This window comes from Oryctolagus cuniculus, chromosome 4 (genome assembly GCF_051225735.1).
Source record: "Oryctolagus cuniculus isolate XC-2025 breed Fujian yellow rabbit chromosome 4, ASM5122573v1, whole genome shotgun sequence".
Taxonomy (NCBI): domain Eukaryota; kingdom Metazoa; phylum Chordata; class Mammalia; order Lagomorpha; family Leporidae; genus Oryctolagus; species Oryctolagus cuniculus.
This window is the reverse complement of record NC_142870.1, coordinates 8,995,835-9,014,903: the sequence shown is the minus strand read 5'-3', so window position 1 is coordinate 9,014,903 and position 19,069 is coordinate 8,995,835. Positions and strand designations below refer to the sequence as shown.

Below are 19,069 nucleotides of genomic sequence, written 5' to 3'. Positions count from 1 at the left end.
GAACTGAACTTCAGAAAGCAAGCGTAAGGAGTTAATAAAGCTGATCCTTGAAACCTAAATAAAATTCGGACAGAGAATAAGTAACTAGCCCTGGTTACATGTGAAATTTTCCCGAGTGGTTAAAGCTTACCACCACAAAGCATGCATTGTGGAATCTTTAGCTCGCAAGGTCTGAAAGTGCCAGTGTCTATTTGAAATGCTTCTTCTCCAAAGCCCAGGTGAAGCCAGAGTTAATGCCCAGGGCGTCCATTTTAATGCTAAAACTATTCAGGTACTGTTGAGGGGGAGGTAAAGCCCAGGCTGCAGAGGGCCTGTTTCTCTGGCTCACTCAAAGCCACCCAGGACAGAGCCCCAGGACGAGCTCAGCAAAGGGCAGGAGTGCTGTCCGATGGCGATGGCGTCTCCATCTTTTGGCTAAGATCAAGCCTAGAGCGCTGTCCGCAGCTCTGAGTGCCCCAGGAAGCCGGCGACTGTGTCCCCAGAAAGAGGATGTGTGAGGACCCAAGTCACTGGTGTTGTGCTTGCTAGAGACAGCAACCCCACCCCATCCCCAACCCTAACAGCTCCTTGTCCAGGTCAATAAATGTATACAAGGGGCAAAATTAAACACACTTACCTACAGTGTAAGGATTTTAGAATATCAGTGTGTTACTGGGAAGCAAAGGGTCCTTGTCTTCATGCAAGAAAGAATTCAGGTGTGAGGCAGAGAGCAGTGGAAAGCAACATAGCAAGGTGCATCAGGGTAGGGACAGCTGTAAGAACAGATGGGCACCTCTCCAGACAGAACCTGAGAGAGTGCGTGGTTCACATTCAGACTGGGGTTTTTAAGGGGATGGGGGTTGCCTTCCCACCTTTTCCCTCTCCCCTCCTTCTCCTCCTGAACAAAGGACTTGTTGGATGTTAATACGAAAAATTCCTTTCTGAGTTTTTCCCCCTGAAGTCATCAGACAGGGGAAGCCTGGCTGGCACTGCCCTGCCTTAGAGGAAGGATGGTTATCAGGCCAGGTAGAAGGGGCAGGACCCTCTGGAAGGTCATCAGGATCCGGGCAGGACGTTTGAAGTGCAGATACTGGGCTGACTAGGAAGGTTATCGGGATGGCTTTGAGTTGCGGATGCTGGACCACTGTAGATGTCAATTCCTTAGGGCGTTGTCACACACACACATAAGCTCATTTCTGACTTCCTACCTAACAAATGGAATCCCTACTTTAAAAGATTTAACTCGGCTCATGTGACCTGGGTACAAGCTAGAGGATGGAGGGGTTGAAAGGTCATCACAAAACACACCCAACACCAGGGTAAGGAAAAGGTTTATTGTCGGGTCGGGGAAACCCTACAGGCTGCCTCCCCGTGCACAGAGAGAGCAGCAGCCTGTACTGGGAGAACAGTCTTCTACAGCTTTCCACTTGCAGGGACTTGGGAGGGGCAACTCCCGTTAGGGTGGGGGTGGAGCTGACGCTTGTGGTTGGGCCATTTGGTCACCTGACTCCTAGTAAGCCAGGCTGGGCTTACTGTGCAAGATGGAGTCTGGGACTTGAGATGGCACCTGAGAGAAGACAGCTTGGCAACATATCACACTGTAGCGTGTCGCTTGTTCATGCTCACGCTGGTGTGGTTGAATAGGGCCCGGGCTCCCTGCCTCTGCCCAGCTTCTCGAGGGAGCATTGAAGCACGTACATACAGGACAGATCAAAATTCAGAATTTAGAAGTTGTAGTTCTGATTCTATTGATAGCTTATTGCTTTCACGTATCATGAATATGGAAAATGGTAGGCTGGGACCATGGCAATTTAGAACGTTTTGACATCCTGGGAGCCTGCTGGCTGGAGACAGAATGCCCCTTCCAGAGTCGGTGAATTCCTGGAGATAGCAAATTCCTTTGCATGCACACACACTTGATACCTAAACCAACTAAGCAGGAGCTCATATTCCCGACCACCCACTTATCAAACCCCACTCAACCAGCCAGTGGTTCCCTTGCCCCAAATCACTCCAGGGCCAGGTACTGGACCTCTCAGGACCACCCTGATAGCCCAAAGCCCTCTGATAAAATTCTAAATCCTACACTTGCTCTACATCCCTTACCCCGCCTCACCTACTCTTTCCAGCAGAAACCACAAAACAGGCTCTGACTCGTGCCTTTTCCTGTCTCCCTTCTGCCTCCTGACACACCAGCGAGAGGATCAGAAGATCCACACAGAGGCACACATCCAGGAGGCAGTCTAAGATCTTGATCCTGATTCGGATCTGGCTAAAAGGTCCATGAGAGTCTCACAGGCATGGAAAGCCATGACACGGTGGCAAAAAACTATCTAAATGAAAGATCCTGGTGAACAAGACCCCAACAGAAGGAACAGGCCATCAAGGAGAGAGGCGCCTTTCTCTGAAGGGAGGAAGGAACCTCCACTGTGATATGGCCTTGACTAAACAAGTTCAGAGTCGGTGAACTCAAGGGGCTTCCATAGCCTAGACAGCTCATAGCAAGAGTCTCGGGTGATTGCTGACGTCATAAATAAGAGCGCCAATTGTTAAATCAACAACGGGAGTCACTGGGTACATGCTCCCCACGTAGGATCTCTGTCCTTAATGTGTTTTACTATGAAACTTAAAAGCAACACTACTAGTGGAACAATACCCTATACCTTGTGCGGTTGTGTGAGTGCAGCCTGTTGAAACCCTTGCTTAGTGTATACTAAGCTGATCTTCAGTATATGAAGGTGATTGAAAATGAAACTCGATGAAGCGCAGGATGGGAGAGGGGGTGGGAGAGGGGAGGGCCACGGAAGGGAGGGAGGTTGGGGGGGGAGCCACAACAATATAAAAGTTGCACTTTGTAAATTCACATTTATTAAATAAAAAAAATAACTATATAACAAACCAAAAAAGGAAAAAAAGAACTTAATACTTTACCCTTTTAGTATTTTTTATGTTCTACTTAAAACTATTGGTTGAACTCTGTAATTAATACACAATTACTCTTAGGTGTTTAATTAATGCTATAACTTGTACTCAAATAGTATTTTACACTTTGTGTTTCTGTGTGGGTGCAAACTGTTGAAATCTTTACTTAATATATGCTAAATTGATCTTCTGTATATAAAGATAATTGAAAATTAATCTTGATGTGAATGGAAGGGAAGAGGGAGTGGGAGAGGGGAGTGTTGTGGGTGGGAGGGAAGTTATGGGGAGGAAGCTATTGTAATCCATAAGCTGTACTTTGGAAATTTATGTTCATTAAATAAAATAAAATATAAATATAAAAAAAAAAGATCTCAAGTCTGCAAGAATCTACATCCGACCAGACACACCAGGTGGATTTTGAAGGTCACCTTTCTGAACCCAGCATAGGAAATCAAATCTGAAGTAAATGGGGACATGGGAGCTGTGACCTCAAGGGCTACTTCTCACAGCCAAGTTTTTCAAATGCTGGTTAGACTGACTTACTCTCCCGTGTCCTATTGACTGGTTGTGCAGCAGTGAATTATAATCCCGCAGTTTCACCTCTTCCTCCAGCACTAGTTTAGAATGCAACCCACCTCCCCACTGACGCTGCGGTGCTGCCTTGTGCTCAGTTTGGGGTTGCAGAGCAGGATCTCATGGCATTGGAGAATGGTGGGAATCTGTCACTTGAGCAAACTTCTCCATTCCTATGTTCATCATCTCAGAATCATTGGCTATGAACTGTAAGGAGAAACAGCAAGTTCAAGGGTACAAATGCCTCATAACTGCTTCCTGAGTATACTCCAATGAACTATCTAATACCTATGAGAACAACAAAAAATCTGATTATTAAAAAAATACAAGGGTCAGTGTTTTGTACAGCGGGTTAAGCTGCCTCCTGTGATGATAGCAGTGCCTCTGAGTACTGGTTCAAGTCCCAGCTGCTCCACTTCTGATCCAACTTCATGCTAATGCACTTGGGAAAGCAGAGAAGATGGCCAAACCTCTTGAGCCCCTGCCACCCCCATGGGAGACCCAGACAGAGTTTCAGGCCTCTGACGTCAGCCTGGCCCAGCCCTTGCCCTTGTGGCCAGTTGGGGGAGTGAACCAATGGGGGGAAGTGCTCTTTATATCTGTCTCTTCCACTTCTTCCATAACTCTGCATTTCATACAAATAAATCAATCTCTTAAAAAGGCATCAAAAATTGTATAGAGACTTGCTGGGCAAGGAGGCCATTGGTTGAATAAACTCTGTCCAACAGATGCCCGCATGGTCTTGACACTGAGTCTAATGCCCGCGTGGTGAGTAGGCAGGTGCTATCAGGCGGAATTTAGACTGAGATCCGTTCTCTAGCTGGTTAGTACTAGTCATGGGGGAGAGCTGCTGACACGCTCTGCAATGAACAGATCTCTGCAATCTTATCTTCCTAAATCATAGCAATCTTCCAAGACAGTTGTTGCTCCAACTGTTTGCATCTGAACACTCTATCTTGCTTTGTATGCGTTCTGTTTTCACTGTCGTTCACCTACGTGGCAAGATATCTCTGTATCTTCTTCAATCCCTGTTTTTCAGCCCCACGTTTTGGCCATACTTCAGCCTATGATCAGAGACGTCACTGACCTACAGCACAGTGCTGTTTATCTGTGGTCATGATGGCAGTCACTGGTCTCCGTGTGTGGCAGAGCCTCCTGTTTTTGTCAAATGGTCATTGGACAGACATAGCAATGTTTTAGCAATATTTAAAGATTAATCATTGAACCATGTTTTTATTGCTTATTTATTGATTTGAGAGAGAGAGAGAGAGAGATTGAGAAAGACAGAAATAGAGATAACTTTTATCCTCTGGTTCATTCCCCAAATGCCTGCAACAGCCAAGGCTCAGCCAGTCTTCCTCCTGTCTGATAACTTCAGCAGGGAAAACTCAGAAAGGAATTTTTAGTATTTACATCCAAAAAGTCCTTTGTTCCAGTAGGAGAAGAGGGGAAGGCAAGGCCCATCCCCTTAAAAACCCCTGGCCTCAACCGGACTGCGCACTCAGCCCTCTGCCTCTCTGCTGAGTCGCCCACCTGGCCTGCCCAGGTGTACTCTCCACTCAGCCAAGCAGCCTCGCTCTTCCCAAGTCTGAGCGACTGGGCACTCTCTCTCAGGTCCTGTCTGGAGAGGTGCCCATCCGTTCTTACAGATGTCCCTGCCCTTTAATAAACCTTGCTATTTTGCTTTCCACTACTCTCTGTCTCACACCTGAATTCTTTCTTGCGCGAAGACAAGGGCCCTGCCATTCTCAGGCAACAATGACTGTATCTGTTTAAAAATCTCAGTCTTCGTAAGTAATCCATGTATGATTATTAACAACAGATAAATTTATTTTTTTAAAGATTTATTATATTTATTTGAAAGACAGAGTTAAAGAGAGAGGCAGAGACCGAGAGAGATCTTCCATCCGTTGGCTCACTCCCCAGATGGCCACAATGGCCAAGGTACACTGATCTGAAGCCAGGTGCCTCTTCTGGGTCTCCCACATGGGTGCAGAGGCCCAAGGACTTGGGCCATCTTCTACTGCTTTCCCAGGCCACAGCAGAGAGCTGGATCAGAAGAGGAGCAGCCAGAACTAGAACCAGCCCCCATATGGAATGCCAGCGCTTCAGGCCAGGGCATTAACCTGCTAAGCCGCAGCACCGATCCCCAACAATAGATAAATTTAACCAACTTAAATGCTTCTAAGTATAAATAAAAAACGAATAAGTAGAGAACAGTAAAAATTCCAAGTATAAAATTATGTTTTTGATTGGTAAATATGTGAGATATGAGAGATATGTTTTAAATAAATAAACATTTGACCAGAACCCACATGGCTGCTGTAATACTAGGAAAAAAAAATAAGACAAATACTGAACAATTATAGAAATGTTGTAGAAAATGTATGAAACATGCATCTATGAGATTAATTTGGCTCAGATGAAAATAAAATCCCATATATAAGTTTCTGAAAACTGTGCCATTAACAATGTTCTAATGTTAACAAAAATTTGGCCCCCTACACTAAAGGAATCAGGTTTTCTTAAGATGCAGACATATTAATATGTATTACAAGATGCCTTGATCTTTAATTGTAAAATCTGTTCTCTAATCTTCTAAACTGCAGCTTCTGATTTCCACAGTGTCTGTGTACTTGGGACGCCCTTGACTCTCTGGGCAGCGCCTGTGAGCTGTTTCTCCTCCCTGGTTCTCACCCTGCTAGAAACGGACACTAAAAATGTTTGTCTTGGAACCTAGGAGAACAGGACCATTTCATTCTTTACCTCTGGTCTTTCCTGATGTCTTTACATTGTTCCAAACAGTGAGACAGTTTCTTACACTCATGCTTCTAGTCCAGGTCTTACCATGGCCTCTGTTGGTGAGGGACCAAAAGGGGGAAAAGATTTTGTATTTTGTTGCTGCAATTTACTCTGGTCTGTAACTCAGGTGAAATCACCCTGGCTGAATGGATGATGAGTGTTTCTCACAGGGGTCAGGGATCCTGTTTTTGACCAAGCGTTTGGAAACTTTGGATATTGTAGTCAGGCTTTCTCAATCAAAGTTTCAAATTAAGGTCTCTGAGCTTGGGATTTGCAGCTGGGCCCCCGGAAGTCTTCATGGATGCAGCTCTCACCCTACAGAGATCAAGCAGATGAGGCTCAGGTGGACTGCACAGAAAGTACTCTCAAGTTATAGAACAAACAAACGCCAAGTCGCATTGCTATAGGTGCGTTGCTGATACACTATTCTAGTGTTCTTGGACTTTCATACAGGCCTGCTGGTTCTGATTCGATGTCGTCAGGCATGACTGTGAGCTTAGTAATAACAAGGACCTGGGGGCTCTGGGACGCTTTCACAAGTGCCCCTCCCACCACAGGCCCCTACCTGAAGGACAGAAAGGTCGCAAAACTCTCCTGTGCTTTTGAACGGTTTGCCAAATTCTATCCAAGTTTTAATCATGATGCTTTCACATCTTTAGTCATCCACAGTTGTGGTTCTTCTCTGAAAACACAATCAAAGGAGACTACAAACAGATGTTTGTAAATACAGGTTGTCTGACTAAAGCTCAGTGAACACACTAACCTTTCCAAAAACTGGTAAGGACACTGATGGATTCACAGACCTGCTAATGGAGATCACGCAGGACAAGAAGCAGTTACAGGAGAGGCAGCAACGTGAACTTATTGTGTGTGTCTGTGTCTTCCATAAGCCATTGTTGGTTCTGCACGTAGAGACCTCTTCTTCTAGGTTAAAGATTTTCTTGTGATTCCTATGGTATACACTGCTTTGGTGAAATACAGTTTTGCAAACAAGAGGTAAAAACAATTCCCTTTCCCTCTGAGTCTACCCAAAATCCAAAAACTTTTGTAAGATTTTTCATGGCAATGTGTGGTTTACATGAGTTCAGTAAAAATCTGTTCTTGTATTAATAGGATATAATTAAAAACATTGACAAGTCCAAATATCACACTCGGAATGCCTGACTTCCTGGGTTCCCAGCCTTCCAGAGTTCAGTGAATAAAGAAAGCTGAAATTTCACAGTAAGCCATAAAACCTCAAAAGAGCAGGCATGTTAGTTTAAAAAAAAAAAAAAAAAAAAAAAAAAAAAAAAAAAAAAAAACCATGTCTTGCATTGACTGTTTAACTTTGAGAGTCTTCCAAATCTGAGGTTATTAAATGACAAAGGGGCTTCTGGTACTATACTTGGTGCAAACAGGCAATCAACAAACTACAATACACCTGCTGTTGGATGGAACTCTGTCCATTGTTCTGGGGACACAAACCTGGTCTGTTGTGCTCATGGTGGTCTGCTCTGTGTTCTCTCGTGAACTTTATGTCTATTGCCTGTCAAAAACTACAATTCCCTCTAGATAATGCTGGCTTAGAGATGATGGCTCTCTTATCACAAACTGATACGGTTAATTTTACCAAAGGACTCCAGGTAAAGGACGCCCAAGGTCCCCTTCTTCCAAAATGTCTACTGCTTAAAAATGTGACCAAAAGGATTTTTGGCACTGACTCTTGGCTGTCAATCATGTACCCTTGAGTAGGGGACAAAATCAGACCAACAACCAGGACAATTCTGTCCTGACAACAAGGGATAAACAAAACTAGCTACAGGAGGACTGATCAGTTTTGTTTAAAGACAGTAAGTGAGCAGAGGAGATAAAGGGTTAAGATGAAGTCACTAGTGTCACCCCTAAAATAAAACACGTAAGACTGATGTTACAGGAATTTGGGGTTGATTCTGTATCTCGTGCTGATGAAGAATTAGGATGAGGACACAAATGGGGAAGAGAAAAGCAAGTAAAGTAGATTTTACTGGGAGACAGAGACTCTTACATACCAGAGGGGTACTCCAGAGGGGGAGCCATCAAGGGCTGGATATTAGGAGCTTATATAGGAAGAGCTTATGAGTTAATCAATTCTTCTACATGCTTCTGATACATCAGGAGTCATTTTGTTTTTTTTATGATTTACTTATTGATTTGAATGTTATGAAGAGAGAGCTTCCATCTGGTCACAACAGACTGGGCTGGGCCAGGCCAATGCCAGAAGCGTCATCTGGGTCTCCCACATGGGTGCAGGGGCCCAAGGAACTGGGCCATCTCACTGCTTTCCTGGCACATTAGTTGGGATTGAGATTGGTAGTGGAGCAGCCAGAGCTTGTGAACTCGTGCCCAGATGGGCTTCTGGTGTTGCGGTGGCAGCTTACCTGACCGAGCCACAATTCTGGAACCTGCTGTGTTTTTCTGTGCCTTTTGTGTAGCAGTGATGGTTCCTGGCCAGCTAACAAACATTACCATGTCCACCCCTTGGAAGATGTGACTAATTAGAAACACGGTTGACCTGAACAGTGAAGGCAGGTTATACCTAGCTCATCAGTTGCTAAGCACTTGAGACATGTTGCTTAGTGGTGTGCTCTGTTATGAAGCCAGAGTCCAGTTTCTCATTGGGTTATCTATGAGTGTGGGACCCATCATGTTCCCTATCAGTCTTTTCATTTTCAATGGGCAATGTCTTCTGTTTAATCAGTGAATGGCAGCTTTCACAGGAACACCTGATTCCTTATTCCCACAGGGGTTCTTCCTAACTGCCTGTTAACCCTTCTAACTCCTGACACCAAGAGGTTGCAAAAAAGGACATTCATGATTGTTTGATAATGGCAATCACAAAACTCTGCCAGGGACACAACTCTACAGAAGCCATCATTGGAAAAAAAGAAACAATTAGTAGATACGACATCTATTGCCCTAACAGCCTATTCTTCCTGGTGTGTTTATGTTATTGTTTTATCCCAGATGAAAATAAGGATTGATAAAATTCAGAGATAGTCCACCAGGCTCCAACTATCTTTGGATCTTCAAAAACCGCTACTCTCAAGGAGAAAAACTGTTTTTCAAATTTATTCACCTGGATGCCACCTTAAATGAGATCTGTTTTTTAAGGATATCTGTTATACATATGAACACTTCTAGTAAAGTAGTAAGACTACTTAGGGCTTAAATTCATTATATATTTTTATACACAAACTTTATGAACACACAACTCAACCAACAGGCAAACAAATGCCTTTGACCCGCTCTCCTCAAGAAGAAAACAAATACACATCAAAGTTTTCATTCCTAAAGCTCTCTCTTCAGGTCCACCCTGAACAGGATGTACAACAGGAAGGGAACCACCTGATTATGACCCACGATGGAAATGCTCTCCCTCCCTTCAAAATGAGGCAGGAAACCATATTTGGCCAAGGGTGCCAGTAGCCAGGGTGGTACAGTAACATCCTATAGGAAGTTGGAATGCAGAGGGGCAGCCAGCCCACTATTACTGGACCTAAAGTTGTTCTTCTACCTAATGTACAGAGAAAAACCTCAGAAAATCACTGAGTTGTTTACCATATCTTTCTTTTTTTATGATACTCTTTATTTGAAAGTCAGAGTTACACAGAGAGAGAAGCAGAAGTAGAGAGAGAGAGAGAGAAAGAGATCCTCCATCTACTGGTTCACGCCCCAATTTGCCATGATGGCTAGTGCCTCGCTGATCCGAAGCCAGGAGCCAGGAGCTACTTCCAAGTCTTCCCATTTGGGTGCAGGGCCCAAGGACTTGGGCCATGTTCTATCTCTTTCCCAGGCCACAGCAGAGAGCTGGATCAGAAGAGGAACAGCCAGGTCTTGAACTGGTACCCATATGGGATGCTGGCCCTGCAGGCAGAGGTTTTACCTGCTATGCCACAATGCAGGCCCCATCATATCTTTCAACACATCACTCCACTTGGGCATATACATAGATGGCTCTTGCTACCCATTCTGCTTCCTGCTAGTGAGCAAAGGTTTGTTATGGACAGAGCCAAAAAAAAAAACACCAACCCCTCAATGATGAGACCCCAGGCCCACTCTCAATCATGCAGCTTCCAGCCCAACCCTACAGCCTCGTTGGGCCCCTACTGTAGATGGAGACATTGACAGAATCAGTAACCATAGGAGATGCTTCCTGGCTGGCCTTGGACATGGGGATCATTTGGTCACCAGAAGGATAATTAGGCAAATGCCAGGCTGTCCCTCAGATAATCTAAAGGTGAAGCTCCAGGCTGTGTCCACTCTGAGTCCTGCCACTCTCCTGCCTATCCATGAAAATGCGTTCATTCATCTGGACTGTCTGCAAATATTTGAGACTGTTTCTCCAGCAAAATGGACCTGTTGGAGCAGCCCCTGCCAAAACGACTAGGCCCTCTTCTCCTAATGGAGCCAGGGTATTGGTAATGGGCAATGGAGGGCTGGGTGAGCAGCCACCCAGGACAGCAGCCCGGACGGCTGAGCTGCTCACTCTGACAAGAGCTCTCCAGCTCCCAAAAGGAAAGAAGGTCAATATTGGCACAGACACCAGACAAGGTAAATATTGGCACAGACACCAGACGTGTCTCCAGTTGCGCAGGCTCTTGGTGCTATCTGGAAGGAAAGGGGGCTCCTGACAACAGGGATAAGGATGCTAAGTACGCAGCTGAGATGCTGACCCTGTGGAGGCAGTGGCAGAGCCAGAACAGGTGACTACAAGCCATTGTCCTAGTCACCAGTTGGTGGACACTTAACGTTTCTGCAGGAAACCAGGCTGCCCTTCTGGCTGCCAATGCCACAGCTCAAGGGAAGGCTTTCTCAGCAGGCAAAAGTATTATCTGACCCGAGGAGGCCTAAAGTGTTAATCTCTCCACATTCATAGTTCTTGACCTTTCTTCTCAGCTGGGAGGACTGTAATTCAGCAAAGTCCATCCCCGCAGGACAGCTGGGGAACTCCTGCTTCAAGTCTGCAACTAGGGTTCCTCCCAGTTGGATACCATGATTCCTAACTCATCTCCCCATCCAGGAACCTTGGCGGGAACTTCAAAATGGCATGGAACAACAGAATTAAAAGATAAGTTTACTTTGATGTAAAAGCAAATTTAGAAAAATCATGCTAGATTTTTTAATAACACACACTTTCCATGAACTTTTTGAAAATTCCATCAGATACACAGATTTCAAAATTTTTTACTACACCCACCTTTTATTTTTTTCCCTGTACTTTTTGAAATACTCTTATTCTATCTGCTAAATGACATGGTTCTAGCTTGTTTTTAGTATTTATGTATTTATTTGAATGGTAGGGTCACAGAGAGAGGGAAAGACAGATCTTCCACCTCCTGGTTCACTCCCCGATTGGCTGTAGAGCAGTGGCTGGGCCAGGCTGAAGCCAGCAGCTTCATCTGGGTCTCCCATGGAGGCTGTAGGGGCCAAAGCACTTGGAGCAGCTTCCACTGCTTTCCCAGGTACATTAGCAGGGGAGCCGGATCAGAAGTAGAGCAGCCAGGACTCATCCAGCACCAATATGGGATGCTAGTGCTGCCCCTGCCCCACACCTCCAACTCCAGGGTTCTGTTTTAAAGCCCTTATTTATTTTGCATATACTCTAGTGGAGTTAATCATCCTGGTGGGCCAGAAACCTTCTTGAATCAGTTACTAAAGGAAGGATTTTTTTTTTTTCTAGGAGGTCATCTTTCAAAATATTCATACACTAATCTAAGTAAAAATTTCTCTCCAAATATTTATTTTGTGTGTGTGCATGAATGCAACGTGGCATGAGGAATAAATCTGGAAAGTACTCCATTTATATTTCTTTTTTTAAGATTTAGTAAGCAGGGCCGGTGCTGTGGCTCACTTGGTTAATCCTATGCCTGTGGCGCTGGCATCCCATATGGGTGCCGGGTTCTAGTCCTGGTTGATCCTCTTCCAGTCCAGCTCTCTGCTGTGGCCCAGGAAGGCAGTGGAGGATGGTCCAAGTGCTTGGGCACCTGCACCCACATGGGAGACCAGGAGGAAACACCTGCCTCCTGGCTTCAGAACGGCATGGCTCCAGCCATGGCGGCCATTTGGGGGTGAACCAACAGAAGGAAGACCTTTCTGTCTCTCTCACTGTCTAACTCTATCTGTCAAATTAAAAAAAAATAAAAAAGGATTCAGTTAGGGTCCAGCGCCATGGCTCACTTGGTTAGTCCTCCACCTGCATCGCCGGCATCCCATATGGGCACTGGGTTCTAGTCCCAGTTGCTCCTCTTCCAGTCCAGTTCTCTGCTGTGGCCCGGGAGGGCAGTGGAGGATGGCCAAAGTGCTTGGGCTCGAGACAGAGAGAGAGAGAGAGAGAGAGAGAAACACGAGCAAGTGCTTCCATCCAATGGTTCACTCCCCAGATGGCCCCAATGGCCAGAGCTATGCCGATCCAAAGTCAGGAGCCAGGAGATTCCTCCAGGTCTCCCATGGGGTTGCAGGGGCCCAAGGACTTGAGCTATCTTCTACTGCTTTCCTAGGCCACAGCAGAGACCTGGATCGGCACCCATATGGGATGCCAGCACTGCAGAGGCAGCTTTACCCACTATGCCTCAGCGCCAGCCCCTCCATTTATATTTCTATAATATATTGCTCAATATCAAAACACCTATCCCAGTAATCTGCACTTAGTGACATTTTCACAATGAATCCACTCGTCAAGGTGGAAGTGCCTGTCAGCAGTGAAGCTTAACTGCATGCCTCACTGGCTTAGAATCTCTGGATTATAAATCCAGCTGGAACGCTCAGAGCCAGCAAGTGGTGTGGTCGTCAAAGCAGACTCTGGAGCCAGTCCCCAGAATGTAAACCAGATAACAGCCCAAACAGAACACGGCTTGCAACTTAAGAGCCTCCTCATGCCCTTTCTGAAGCTAATACTAACTTCCCCACATTTTGTTACAAGATATTCCAAAAATGTTCCTTCTTATCACACACTGATTAAAATCTGAAAATGCACAAAGCACTTAGACAAAGTCTCCTGTTCCCAAAACTGTAAGCATGGGCTCAGATCACTGGCAAACCATCTGCCTTAGCACCTCCATGGCCAGGAGTCTGGGGCCACGACAAACAATTCCCACTGTCAAAAATGAGAACCCTTGCTTCAAACAAATAAAATAAATAAATAAATAAATAAATAATATTTTTTCTTAACTTTACTTCCCCAAATTACAGATAGATTATTTTCAAGGATTGTATCTAAACCACTTGCCAACTGCTTTTAAGCACATTAAACCTATCCATCTTAGGGCAGAGTGACACCCAGAAGGGAAGCAGGCCTTGGGAACCGCAAAGCCACTCCTGCCACTATTTTCTTTGATCACCTGGTGAAGACAGTATGATCTAAGGATGTGGCTTTTACTGACCATTTGACACATGGAAACACAGTTAAACATGCTGACAATTATGGTTCATGATCATACTGTAAGAGGCCTCAATGAAAAACAGTGCTGTGAAAAGTTGTCACTACCAAAATGGAGTCACTTCTGTCAAACTCTGACAAAATGGAACCAGGGAAGGCCACGATGGGTGTGTCCTCACTCATAACCACCTAACAACAGGAGCTATCACAACAGACTTTGCCAAAGCACAACCTTGCCTAAAAATACAAGGCCTGCCCAGCAATTGTCCACTCAACTTTGGATGGACATCGACCTTGCTATGGGTCTTCACGGCCAACAATAATTATTTCAACAACTTGTGTGACCCTCTTCATTCTACCTTTAAAAATCCTCTCTAGCCAGCGCCACGGCTCACTAGACTAATCCTCCGCCTGTGGCGTCGGCACCCCGGGTTCTAGTCCTGGTTGGGGTGCCGGTTGTTCCTCTTCCAGTCCAGCTTTCTGCTGTGGCCCGGGAAGGCAGTGGAGGATGTCCCAAGTGCTTGGGCCCTGCACCCGCATGGGAGACCAGGAGGAAACACCTGGCTCCTGGCTTCAGATCGACACAGCATGCCGGCTGTGTGTCTCTCTCTCTCTCTCTAACTCTACCTGGGAAAAAAAAAAAAAAAAAAACCCTGTCTCAGGGCGGGTGGGCACCGGTTCAAGTCCCGTCTGCTCCACTTCCAATCCAGCTCTCTGCTATGGCCTGGGAAAGCAGTAGAATGTGGTCCACATCCTTGTGCCCCTGCACCTGCATGGGAAGACCCAGAAGAAGCTCCTGGCTCCTGGCTCCCGATCAGTGCAGCTCCGGCTGTAGCAGGCAATTGCGGAGTGAACCAGAGGATGGAAGACCTCTGACTCTCCTTCTCCCTGTGTAATTCTGATTTTGAAATAAATAAACAAGTCTTTAAAAAAAAAAAAAAAAAAAAAAAAAAACCCTGTCTCCCTCTGCCTCCTAAACAGGCCCATAGCTCACTACTGGCACAGGAATCCCATATCACAGTGCCTGTTATTCCTGATAAAGCTCTTTGTTTTGGGAGCCATTCTCTGCCATTGTTTGGGTTGACAGCCCAAATGCATCTCTTGAGCCCCAAGGAAGCATGTGTGATTCACGAGGAATGAACTTACACATACTACCTCACTCAGCCAAGGGCAAATGTGCAGTCTTTTACCTTGGGGGACAAACAAGAATTTTGCTCAAAGTTAAAATACCCAATGCGTACCTGAAAAACCATCCTAATGGCCAGCGGAACAATTGGTGACATATGCTTTAAATTTTCTGTAAGGCAACATTTCTGCAGCCTGCCCTGTGACACAGAGCATGAGGTCCCTAGTCGCGCAACTGTCTCTATCCTACAGCTGGACCCCAAATATGTTTGAAGAACATTTTGTTCTACCCTGTGGGTGTCTCCAGCCCACCTAGGGGCAGAGCAGGGTGGCCCTGAATGCAGGCACATAGTCATTGCCAGCTACCCAACTTGCGTGAGGGAATGTTCCAGAAGAAAATGTTAATCTAACCTCCAAACACAAGCTCTTTAATTTTCAGAAAAGAATGTTCTCCTCACTGAGCTCAGGTGACTGCAGGTGCCTACAGCTCTCTCATGAACTGCCACAGAGAGTGTGCCTTGGCCAGTACTTGCCACAAACCAGAATAGGGACAGCACGTGCCGAGGGCTCTCCAACGTTCTCTCCTTTAGGGACACCCAGAGAACAAGCACTTCACCAGGCTGATTGCAAGTCTCCCACTCTTAGACATCTACCAACTATGGGCATTCACTGGAGCTGTGGGACAACCCCATCAGCCCACACAATGTGAAAAATCCACAAAACCGCCACCACAGAGATGTTGCTGAGTGGACGGATCACCATGTCACACCCTATCACAGATGTCTTTCCTGTGAGCATCCAACATAGCTACCTCCATCAGGTCTAGGCTCCAGGAACACCTGCCCTTCTGCTGAGGAGACAAACACTAAGAGATCTGGCCCAGCAACCACAACCAGCTTGCCAGCCGCTGGAAAGATGATCCCACTTGTGGCTCACCTCTGACAAGTGTGCAAGACTTTTAACTGTGTCTCTTACATGTCCTCCTTATTCCTGGCTTCAACTTACTTTTCTATCCTCATTCCCCTTTTTCCCATTTTAATTTTATTTCAACATGTTGTCATTTCTATAATCCACCTGCATTTATTTTTACAAGGTGAAATACATGTATATAGGGAAGGAAGAATCACCTCTGCTTTTGGCACACCCTTCACATGAGGGGAAGGGGAGTTGAATCCCAGATCTTACCTGGGAAACGAGCAGGTGCTAAGTTTTTATCTTCAAACTTCCTGTCTTTCAGCCACTTCTGTAGATCTATAAATTCAGACTTGTAGCTCTCATTCACTAGTCAGGAAAGGACAGAACAAATGGGGATTAAATCCCTGTACAATTAGATGCCCTTTTCAAAAGGCCACCCCTGATGAAGCCTACCTGACAGAGAAGAAAATCACCACATTTTCACAAAAAGCACAAACAGTGTGAACTAAAATAGTAAATAACAGAAGCACCTCAACAGACACAGGGAAAACTGTTGGTAAAATCTAACAGAAAACCCTCAGCAAACCAAGGCGGAGAACTTCTTGAACCTGGTAAAGAATACCTAACAAAAGACAGGGGTGAGCCTTAGTCTAGCAGTATAGAGAGCATTCTTGGATCCAGCTCCTCACTCCAACTTCCTGCTAACTCGCACCCTGGTAGGCAGTGCTGATGGCTTAGGAAGCTGAGCTCCCACCATCCTCACGGGAGACACAGACTGAGTTCCCGATACTCAGCCTCAGGCTGCGGTGTGGCCAACTTCAGCCACTGTGGACACTGGGGACAGAACTGGCAGATGGGAATGTGTGCTCCCACTCTCTCTTTGCCTCCCTGTCAGTATATTTAACTGTGACACATCTAACTGTGGCAAACTCAGTGCTTTCCCCCAGACACCTGGAACTACATAAGGATACCTGGGCCCCTGCATTTATTCAACATAGTACTCACAGTTTACCTAGTGCAATAAGGCAAAAAATAAACAAATAAAAGGCATCCAGGGGCTGGTGCTGTGGTGTAGAGGGTTAAGCCAATGCCTGTAGTGCCAGCATCTCATATGGGCACCAGTTCAAGTCCCAGCTGCTCCACTTCAAATGCAGCTCTCTGCTATGGCCTGGGAAAGCAGTGGAAGATGGCCTGAGTGCTTGGACCCCTGCACCCATGCAGGAAATCCAAATGAAGCTCCTGGCTCCTGCCTTCAGTCTGGACCAGCCCTGGCCATGGCAGCCATTTGGGGAGTGAACCATTGATGGACGGCTTCTCTCTCTCTGCCTCTCCCTCTCTGTAACTCTGCCTTTCAAATAAATAAAAACTCTTTATCTAGAACATTCTCTAGGACTTTCAGATCCACACCAAATTGGCTTACAGGGCCGGTGCTGTGGTGTAGCGGGTAGAGCCGCCACCTGCAGTGCCAACATCCCATATGGGTGCCATTTCCAGTCCCGGCTACTCCACTTCGGACCAGCTCCCTGCTGTGGCCTGGGAAAGCAGTAGAAGATGGCCCAAGTCCTTGGGCCCTGCACCCACGTGGGAGACCAAGGGGAGGCTCCTGATCGGCGCAGCTCCATCCGTTGTGGCCATTTGGGGAGTGAACCAGTGGATGAAAGACCTCTCTGCCTCTCCTCCTCTCTCTGTGTAACGTGTAACTCTGACTTTCAAGTAAATAAATAAATCTTTAAAAAAATCTTTATTTAAAAAAAAAGCATCCCAGTATCCAAGTGGAAAGAAAGCAAACCTGTCTTTGATCAGAAAACATACATACTTATGCAGCCAAACTGATGGAATACTTAAGCAGCTACCAAACTTGAAAGAATACAGCAAGGTCACAGGATACAAAACTGACACAGAAAAAAATAGCATTTTTCTAACTAGCAAGAAATACAACTTAAAATTTTTAAATAGCACCATTTGTAATATATGAATTACCTGGTTTTTGTGGGTGGTTTTGCTCAGTAGGTACACAAAACATAAAATTTGTTAATAGTATCCTGGGTAAAAATTAATTACCTGATCTTGTTGGTGGATTCGTTCAGTAAGAGTCGGAAATCTGCGGATGTTTTAGCCTCTAGCCCAGCGCGCCGGGGCGGGACTCGCTAAATGCACGACTTGGAAGGGAGGCGACTGTACTGCGGCGCACAGAACACCGCCGGGACTGCCCAACCTGCCGTCTCACTCACATCTTTCTCCCACGCAAGAACTACAAACTGAGGGAACCTCGCAGCCGGCCGCACTCCCGTCACCTCGGCAACGGAAGCCCTTCCGGTTCCCCTCAGCGCCGGAAATGGCCTCAAACATGGCGTCGGCGGTGGGCGGGGCGGAGCGTCCCGAGGCGCAGGCGCAGTTCCCTCAGGCTCGCCGAGGCGGGTCCGCGAGTCCTGTGGGCCGCGAGTCCTCGCTGGTTCCCGGCCCCGCGTCCCGGGTTCCCTACGCCCTCCCCCGCGCCTTCCCGCCTGGCGGGACCGGCCAGGACCAGGCCCGCTCCACCTCGCCGTTTCTGCCTCCTCCCGGAGCCGGCCTTACGGGACGCTGAATTTCTCTGTTTCCGACAAAATTCAGCTTCCGCCCTCCCTCCCCGCCGCGCTCGGGGCTGTGCTTGCGGACTCGATTCCGAAGAGTGAGCTTTGAAGGGGTCGCAGGAGCCTGGCCAGCACGGCCAGGGCACCGCGGGCACCGCGAACCGCCTTGATGGCCCGGGTTCGCCCCGGAGCCCCGGTGCTTCCACGAGAAAGCAAACCGCGCGACACCTGCCCAGCGTTCCTAAAACACGCTTTTCCGTCGCTAAATAAAGAATCTACAGGCTTGTCGTAAACCAGAGGAAACTGGAGACGCAACACCTAAACGCAATGTATTCCTAGAGGAGAAAGTGGGGGAGCAGGGCACCCTAAATAAAAGACGGAGCTTAGCTGACGCTGCCCTGAGTGTCCACAGCTCCCTTGTAACAAATGCAGCATAGCAAGAAGATGAGGCTAACAGGGGAACTGGGGGCGAAAGGCGCTACATTCGCAACTTTTCAGTAAAACTATTGTGACATTCAAGTTTTTAAAGGTCTGCTGGTTAAGACGCCTGCATAGTAAGGTGCCAACACCTCCGAGTTGCCAGGGCTGATAACTGGCTCCGGTGCCCAAGTCCAGGTTCCCGCCCATGGCTTAAGGGGCTGCCTCCCTGCCTCCCAAGTGCCTGACCTGGATGAGTTCCAGGTGCTGGTTCTACTGGACTCCACACCTTTGTGGGCATTTGGGGGAGTGAACCGCTGGATAGAAATTGCTGTGGCTCACTCTCTCCCCAACAAATAAATAAATACAAATT

General features: G+C 46.6%; 1 protein-coding gene and 1 long non-coding RNA gene across 5 annotated transcripts in view; both read right to left on the bottom strand.

The window, feature by feature from the left end:
- The window catches only part of SETD4 (SET domain containing 4), a 94,034-nt gene extending 76,010 nt beyond the window's left edge, over window positions 1-18,024 (bottom strand). Inside the window, exons 1-3 of one of the 4 annotated variants that reach the window (XM_089331469.1) lie at window positions 17,771-18,020; window positions 15,980-16,075; window positions 3,537-3,681 (exon numbers count right to left, since the gene is read on the bottom strand). Coding sequence is in view for 1 of the 4 variants with exons in the window: in XM_089331465.1 (XP_089187591.1) it covers window positions 15,980-16,075; window positions 17,690-17,732 (139 nt within the window). In the remaining 3 variants the exon portion in view is untranslated. Of the gene's footprint in view, window positions 1-3,536; window positions 3,682-15,979; window positions 16,076-17,689 lie in introns of all 4 variants that reach the window. The other 3 variants (XM_089331465.1, XM_089331468.1, XM_089331471.1) reach the window with 3 other exon arrangements.
- LOC149126895 (uncharacterized) lies at window positions 5,302-7,226 on the bottom strand. Its single transcript, XR_016233017.1, has 3 exons — window positions 7,080-7,226; window positions 6,842-6,958; window positions 5,302-6,591 (listed from the first exon to the last, which is right to left on the bottom strand). It is a non-coding gene; the product is annotated as an uncharacterized LOC149126895 (long non-coding RNA).
- Window positions 18,025-19,069: the final 1,045 nt, after the last annotated feature.